The sequence below is a fragment of the Phoxinus phoxinus genome, assembly GCF_949152265.1.
Source record: "Phoxinus phoxinus genome assembly, chromosome: 7".
Lineage (NCBI taxonomy): Eukaryota > Metazoa > Chordata > Actinopteri > Cypriniformes > Leuciscidae > Phoxinus > Phoxinus phoxinus.
In genome coordinates this window covers 26,103,786-26,112,756 of record NC_136882.1, presented here as the reverse complement: position 1 = coordinate 26,112,756, position 8,971 = coordinate 26,103,786, and the positions used below count along the sequence as shown (strand labels likewise).

At 37.6% G+C, this 8,971-nt stretch overlaps 1 protein-coding gene across 1 annotated transcript; it reads left to right on the top strand.

Annotated features, from left to right (window-relative positions):
- Positions 1-15: 15 nt before the first annotated feature.
- On the top strand, positions 16-8,971 carry chaf1b (chromatin assembly factor 1, subunit B; the record flags this gene model as incomplete). Its single annotated transcript, XM_079619301.1, has 14 exons — positions 16-304; positions 830-963; positions 1,067-1,199; positions 1,276-1,396; positions 1,910-2,013; positions 2,290-2,386; positions 2,530-2,614; positions 4,361-4,454; positions 4,647-4,716; positions 5,175-5,266; positions 6,254-6,413; positions 7,053-7,589; positions 7,811-7,890; positions 8,029-8,971. The coding sequence occupies 14 exons, from the start codon at positions 16-18 to the stop codon at positions 8,166-8,168; spliced, it is 2,136 nt and encodes a 711-aa protein (XP_079475427.1). The 3' UTR covers positions 8,169-8,971.

Sequence of the window (8,971 nt, the reverse complement as noted above, 5' to 3'; positions counted from 1 at the left end):
AATTACAACCGAAGGATGCTCGTTTTTATTGTTGCAGTACACACAGTATTTTATACAATATATTTTAGTACACTACACTATTTAAAAACTCATGAAACTCGTACACTGCATGCGATAGTGGAAAATGTCACAGTACAGCCGACGTCGGATTTTTTGTGGGGGATCAGGCAACCCTTGAAACCGGAAGTTCTCATTCTTACAACGCTGCGCGGGAAAGGCGTCTGTGTTTGGGTGAAAGCGGGAGTGACGCACGAAGCAACTGTGTTGAACAATTGTTACGACTATTGCAACTATAATTGTCAAGGTAACTGGATGAATGTCTTCTATATAATATGCCTTGTGACTTTTATAATTAATTATTAATTGACATTACGTGCTGTTATGTTCTTCAAGAACTGTTGTGTGTTTGTTGAGTTGGTCCAGATTACGCTGCGCCTGTAACTTAACATAACGTTAATAGTTCATAATGCAAGTTAATAGTACTTCGTTAACGTTATACACAAATGTTACTTTTTCACGGTTTGCTATGACTTTTATTAGTGGTTTTCACATATTCATGATTATGGACATAAGCAATATTCAAATGTCTAGTGTTGTTTACTTTATAGAAATGTAGCATTGCATTCAACTCCACTGGTTATATAGTAATAGGACAGTGTAACTCATTGCTGTTGTTACGTTGTTAAATGAATTCCTATTTTGCTTTTCAGTAGGCCTATGCGTGTTTTCCTCTGTCGTGCCATCATCTTTTACATGTTGTTACTTCCCTTATATTCCTGCCTTTATCATGATCATAATATCTTTTTCTCTTTGTATCCACGTCCATCAGGAGTCAGAATGAAGGTGGTAACCTGTGAGATTGCCTGGCATAATAAGGAGCCAGTGTACAGTCTGGATTTCCAGCAGAGCGGTGAGGGAAGGACACAGCGGCTGGCTACAGCTGGGGTGGACACCACAGTTAGGGTGAGAGAAAGCCTCTACCTCGAGTTAATACATCACATGTGTCTCTTAAGTTAACACTGGTGGTGACATTACAGACTGTAAGATGAGAGCTGCTCTTTTTCAGATGTGGCGTGTGGATAAAGGGCCTGATGGGAAGGCGGTCGTTGAGTTTTTGTCTAACTTGGCACGACACACTAAAGCAGTTAACGTAGTGCGTTTCTCACCCACCGCTGAGGTCTTGGCATCTGGAGGGGATGGTAAGTTTAAAGTCAGATCATCACTTGGGTAAGTTATGAAATCACTTGTCTTAATAAAAATATCTGCTTTCTCAAGATGCTGCTATCTTGCTTTGGAAACTGAATGACAATAAGGAGCCTGAACAAACCCCGACCTTTCAGGAAGATGAAGATGCTCAGCTCAATAAAGAGAGCTGGAGTGTGGTCAAGACTCTGAGGTCTGATTTTAATCACTCCCAATAAAAATGTCCCTTCGTGACTGTCTTTGACTTTAAATTTGGCATGAAATGAGAATTCATCTTATCTGTTTTCTAAATGCATGTTATTGATCTTCTTGACAGCAATTTATCTGTCCATATGTCCTATTTTTTATGTCCTACTTTTTTTTGTTAATAATTTTTCATCGAGATGTCTTAACTTGATCTTCCGGGGGAAACAACAGTCTTCTCTCTGGCGATGTATGCTTTCATTTAGTCCGTTTAAACGCTGCCCCTTTCTTACAAACAACTGCCAGCTCATACTTAGCCGTTCTGCCTCCATCAATCAACCACCAATGAATAGAACCAATTCCCCATCCAACATTTATATTTTTTTGATAAACTGTTTCACTCAGATATGCATCACAATACAGAAGAAACCATCTGCAGCTACTTTCATTTCATTGCAATTTTAAGTTAGAATTACTTCTTAAGAAGTTTGTCAAAGCTCATATTGTTGTTTGTGCTTGTTAGGGGACACATTGAGGATGTATATGATATCTCATGGACCAGTGATGGGAATTTGATGGTTTCAGGCTCTGTGGACAACACTGCCATCATGTGGGACATCAACAAGGGTATGAAACTTGAAGCAGTACTGTAGTGCTATGTGATTAAATTATGACCGTATTGTAAAATGATAATAGTTGTTTAGAAAGCAGAACTTTATGAAGTTCCTTCATAAAGCTTGCTTCCTAATCTAGCTATCTAATAAACCTGACATTGTATATTACATATATTGTTGGCTCTGTGATGAATTGCTTTTGTTCCTCTATTGTAAGTTGCTTTGGATAAACTGTCTGCTAAATTCATAATGGTAAATGTATTGAATTCAGTGCCTGTTTTGTTTGCAGGTCAGAAGATGTGCATTTTTAATGATCACAAGAGTTATGTGCAAGGAGTAGCATGGGACCCACTTGGGCAGTACATCAGCACATTAAGCTCTGACAGGTTAGTGTGTTGATTTTAAGGGCTTTCAAATGAATTTCAAGCCATTACAGATTATCATAGACAAGAGTCTTGTGATAATCATTTTGAAATGAAACCTTTCATGGTTTTACAAACTGACAGCATTTAAAATCTGTGTGTCTTAGGGTAATGCGTGTGTACAGTGCTCACAACAGGAGAAAAGCTTACAGCGTGAGTAAGATGGCATCAGCCGCTTCTGCAGATGGTGAGGTGAGTATCTCTAGGATCTTCAGCCAGCCTTTATTTTTATTAAGCTGATAATTATTAAGAGATTGGCTGCTGTGGACAGTGTCTTCCTTGCCCTTTCAGGGCTCCGAACTATGACCAAATGGTATCATTTTACAACCTTTTTCCTGCTGGTGTGATTAAATTTTGTAAGACATCGCACTCGGGCCACCACTACGTTGCCCAACTTATAAGTTCTGTTTCAATGAGAAACTGTAAACTAAACTGATACCGCACTAATCATTTGACTGTTTATCAGCTCGGACCGATAATAGACAGTGCAGCTACTACACAACGCTGAGAGATCCAGTAAGAATGTGTTTGAGTTTGAGTTCAAATTTTCTGCAGAATTCTGTTATAAACCATATTGGATCTGGGGATGCACTGAAATTAAAATTCTTGGCCAATGCAGAAACCGAATATGAATATGAAGGCCGAATATAAATCAACAACTCACAATATAAATATTTTTATTTGGCCATCTTTGAGCCCCCCTTTTTGGCCTATTATGCCTACAGGTCTGGTTCCAGAATCAAATCACTGAGGGTGCTTCTCAAATTACTGAGGGTGCTCTAGTACAGTTCAGTTCAGGCTAAGCAGCGGCTCCACCACAGCAGTGTGCACAATTTCAATGAAGCTCCCAACAGTGCACAATAAATCTCTTACTTATACCGTGTCTAGACTATTTGGTAATGAGAGGTTTTGCGTGCCTGCATAACTCAGCACGGAATAAAAACTCTGGCGTTCTAAACTTATATATAACACCTCTGAAATAACACACCTGATTAGCCATCAAGAGATCAACTATGTCTGTGATTGGCTACATTGATCACTGCTGCAAAAACGCATTGTAAATTGATATATTTGACGTTTTCCAGAACACAAATATGGACTGGAGCGTTTGTCGAATCTGTTTTGCCAATAAATATTACTGTATCAGCTGAGGTTGCTCTTGCTTACGTTTGAGGGTGCTTAGACAATTAAGCAGAACAGTGTCTACAAACGGCGGTTTTTACATATTTTTCTGACACTTTAAAATGCTTCCACACTGCCAACATGTTCGCTGCATTTATAAAATGTGTGCGCCTCTTATTCCAGCTGGTTGCTATTTGATCGTGTCAAAAACGTCATTGTTCGGTAAAAAAATTTCAGTCTTTTCTCTTATTTGGCCGAACACCGAAAGCGTTTTTTTTTTTTTTTTTTTTTTTGCTATTTTCGGACAAACATTCTGTGCATGCCTAATTGGCTCAAACAGTGCTGACCAGGAGAAACATTGTGCCATGAACAAAGAAGTGATAGAAGGCTTTTCAGTCCACAAATCGCCAATGTTCAGCATGGATTTAATGTAATAATGCTAACTGTAACCATGGTATTGTGGCAGAAATTGTCAAATGTTTTTGTATTATTAATTTCAGAGTTTGTACAACCTTTTGATAGTGAAATTCAAGTGCTTCACACAAGCTCAACACAAGATGTTATTTGTAATGTGATAAATATTATTTGTTAAATTTTTCAAAGATTATCTTTATATTTTTCACACTTTTTCTTTTGAATTAATATATGGACTTTATGAAATCACTATTATAAAATATCAAATACATTGTCAAAGTTTGGCCATTTTGTACTGGGTTATGAAGTAGGAAATGTTTTTTATTATTTTTTAGTACATTTATTTTTTAGTAAATAGTAGTTTCTTAAATGTGTTTTTAAATTGTAATGATTTTTGTGCAGGTGAAGAACTACAGAATGTTCCATGATGACAGCATGAGATCGTTCTTCAGGCGTCTCACCTTCACACCAGATGGCTCCTTCCTCCTTGCACCAGGTACACTTTCTTTAAAACATTATCATCTAAGTGTATATACTGCGCATGTAACGTATATGAGACTTCAGTTCTTAAAACAAGCTATTAAATATGCATTTTGACACATTATACAATATGTATTTTTGGCCCAGTGTCCATTTACATGTACTTTCCATGTGTGGTTGGTTATGGAATATTTTTATTTATTTTTAGCTGGGTGTGTCGAGGCTGGAGAGAATGTCACAAACACCACATATGTGTTCTCCAGAAGAAGCTTTAAGAGGTTTGTGTTCTAAATGTGTATGGTGAATTGTAAACCGATGTATTAGTCCACATATACACTACCATTCAAAAGTTTGGGGTCATTTTTAATTGGCAAGTATGCATAAAATGTATCAAAACATCAGGCTTTTTGTGAATATATTGCGTTTTAAAATAGAAAATGTATATTAAATTGTAATAATGTTTCACCATATTATTGTTTTTACTGTTTGTTTGTTTGTTTTTTGTTGAGTAAATGCAGCCTTGAGCATAAGATATTTCTTTCTCTCTTTTTTTTCTTTTTTTTTTTTCTTTTTTTTTTAACCTTATCATCCTCAAACTTCTGAAAGAAAGTGTAAACCCTGAATCTTAAAAAACAACAACTTGTGTTTCCAGTATTTTAAATAAGAATCAGTTTTTAATAACCAGCCGAATGATGACAGTCAACTTTAAATGTTTAACTGTTTGTTTGTGTGCCAGGCCCATTGCTCATCTGCCCTGTCCATCTAAAGCAACCCTAGCTGTGCGCTGCAGCCCAGTGTACTTTGAGCTGAAGACAAAGAGAACTGAAGGTACAAACAATATACAACGGAAAGACGGTGCTCTTCTCTCTTCTAGTGTTGTCAAAAATATTTCGACATGTATCGATGCTGATAATGTCTGAAACTGTTCCAATATTCCTTTTCCGCAGTGTATATATATATACCGATACCAGCTGCGCATTCTAGCTCTCTCTTCTCTCCAACAGCAAGTTGACACACACCCGCATCCTCTCTCTCATTCGCTCCAGTTGAATAGTGCTTGTACTGCGCATTATTTGACTAATTTCCGCAGGGTTTGCACTCACACCAAAAGCGTGCGCACCACTGAACTATATTGATTGATTGATTGATTCCTTTATTGTCATTGTACTTTACATACAATTACATTTTTATACTTTCCAACTGAAAACAGAATATACTAGATAGTGTGTATGCGCGAACACGTCTTTCTGCGCTAGCATCCAAAGAAAGAATATACTTTGAAAGGGAGCAGAACAGGCTTTTAATTGGCCCGCTGCGCATAGACAAGTCGCCTCTCAAACAGCTCGCATGTACCAAATGTACTTCTTTTTCATGGCTTATTGTGCTTAAACTGTCAAATACACACAAATTATGTCATAATGCCTCTTGGTGAGTTCAGTTAAATGCAATCAGTTTTGGAATGTAAATAGTTGAAAGAAAACACATGTTGTGTAACAGTATATTGGATCTGTGCAGAAGCTCTTAAAGTGGCAGCAGTCTAATAAACCTGCTGCTGTCTGTCAAGTTAATCGAACAAAAGACAGAGAAAATCACTTGCTGCTTTTGACTGAATAACTTTTGTAACTAGCTATTGCAACAATTATCCAAGTTATCAACAACAAAAAAAGATAAATTATCAGTATGGCAGTTTTCCCCCTTGGTATCTCAAATGGTATACAATGTATATTTCAATTCAAGAACGAAATATTTTTCAAGGTATCATATCGAAGTTGGAAATGTCAGAATCGTGACAACACTACTCTCTTTGTCCTACAGATGGTTCACTGAAGCCGGTGTCAAACACGTTTAATCTGCCATATCGGCTGGTGTTTGCGGTTGCATCAGAAGACTCGATCTTCTTTTACGACACACAACAGACGATGCCGTTCGGATACGTTTCCAACATTCACTACCACACACTGAGTGATCTGAGCTGGTAAGACACGCATACGTAAATAGATGTTGTACAGACTAGTGCGTTGGGCCTGTGTTGTTTTCACTTGACTTGAGTTGTTTGTTCTACGTTGTGACAGCAGGGGGCAGATTCTTCTGTCCACAAAATGCGTTCCAATGTAGTAGCATGACATTTTTTTGTGCCTGGTAACCTGCTACAGCCAAATATATTAGAAATGTTTTAACACAAACTGAAACTAAAGAAATGCTTTCATTTATTATCCTATCAATAATATAGCATGTTATTTATTAGGTATAATAATTTTTTTTTTTTTTTTTATAATAAATTTTGTTTTTAATAGTTACACTTTATTTTTATGTTTTTTATTCATTTATATTTCCAATTTTGGCCTTTTGCTGCTTTATAAATAAGTTGAAGAATGGGAAATTTGCAATGATTGATAAATGCTTCCATAACCTATTTCTCACGAGTCACAGATGCATACCTTACAGAAGAGAGTAGCCTGAAACACTCCTGTCTATTTAGAAATGGTATTTGTCTGTGATGAAATCCATTTGACCAACCAATGCTATTGTATAAATTATAGAAAATGTAGACATCTAGTGTTTTGAAAATAGCAGTCATTCACTAACATTTGTTGTCATGCACATTGTTCCACAGGTCTCGTGATGGCTCCTTCTTGGCAGTGTCTTCCACTGACGGCTACTGTTCCTTCGTGTCATTTGAAGAGGGGGAGCTGGGTACCCCATTGAAGGAGCGACCTCCACTGGAGATGGTGACCCCATCCTCTACCAATGAGAAGAAGGGAAAGAGACACTCAGCCAATGGCAGGACTGCTTCCCCAGTGCCTCGGCAGGCCAACATACCAGCCGTACAGGAAAAGGAGAAAGAGGGATCCACTGGCCCTGCATCCTCGAAGACCCCCAGCGTATCTGGGCCAGAAGAGAAACGCACACCGCAAGGGAAAACCAAACCTCAGCCCAGGAGGATCACACTCAACACCCTAGAGGGCTGGGGCAAACCCAGCACCCCCAAATCACCAGCAGCTTCCGCTAGTACAGCCCCCAGCACACCCAAATCTGCTCCCTCTACCCCTGGATCCAGCAAAGGACCTCTTACACCTCATACAGCCTCCAGCACTCCTCTTGGACCCCTCAACTCCAAAAGTACCACAACTCCTAAAGGACCCACTCCTAGGTAGGGCGGCACACCTGTGATCTGATGTAACATTGTGTTTTAACCATACCACCATTCCAAATTGCATGGCATGGTAGGGTTTTTTTTTTTTTTTTATATAATTGTCATGGCAACCCATGAACATATCCCTTGAGATTATAGATTTAGTTATACAGACTAATCCATGACTTTAGCAGTAAATATAATGTTCACAATAGATCAAGTATGTACTTCTCTTTCAGACGCATTTCACTGACTCCAGTTGTACCCAGATCCCCCAATCCCTTTGTCACCCCATCTTCCACTGAGAAAGCCAAGCATGGTTAGTAGAGCCATTTATTGCATGCTTTTAAGTTTGTTTGTTATTGTTTTAAGCTTTCTTTTTATAGTTTTTTTCTTCATAATGTTTTAATTATTTGCTTAAATTGTGTTTGAATGGTCTGTAATAATTTTTTTACAGAGAGGCCATCTCCTCCCAGTGACCCAGCGTGCAAACCTCCTGAGTCCAAGAGGTCCAAGACTGATGTTCTCAATGGTTCTGCCCAGAGCAGTGAACACAAAGTGGGCACAGAACCCAGCGCCACACCCCAGGAACCATAGCCAATGAACATGGTTCTTTGTGCATCTATATTAGCACTCACATCCTCAGAAATTAAATGTACTCATAAACCAGTAACTTAAAACACCTGATCTCTCATGGACATGAAGTGTCAGATATGGACTTTCTGAAGCTCATCTTCTCCTTCTTTTTCAATGGTTTTCTATTTTCTATGAATAAGTGTGTATGTTCTTTAAGAGGGAAATGCATTGAATTATTCTTAAAAACAACCTTCTCCCTCATGGCTTAAATCCCTTTTATTTTTAGGACAGTAATGTTTTACTGTTGGATCGGTTTAAATTGTCTTCATAAAGAATTCTTAAGAATGTGGAAGTTTATTGTCTTTAAAGTACAAATTGTTTAGATATAACAGATTGTCATGTTTTGTAAGATTTGCTTGAGCATTTTGTGATTCTTTAAAAAAAAAAGTACTAAATGACTTGGTTAAATTGATTGGATGGTTTGTGACTGCTTTTTGCTGCATTCAGCATTTGAAACTTTGAAAAGTTTTATAGAATATGAAAATGCCATCAAAGCCTATTATACTGTAAGATGTTATTATACAAGTTATATTTTATTATCTTTAACACTAGCAAGCTGTGTGTCAAGGGAAGTATATGAATTTAAGTTCAGTTTCACAAATGCAAACACTTACAATGTAAATCCTAGTAAGTAAACAGATTAAGTTTGTATGACCTTAGTTTTTGATTTTATTCGACACATTTATGTTAAAGGTGGGGTATGTAATTCTCTTTTTTGGCCATTTTTTCAAAATCACTTAAAATCCTATTCCTAACCCACTTAC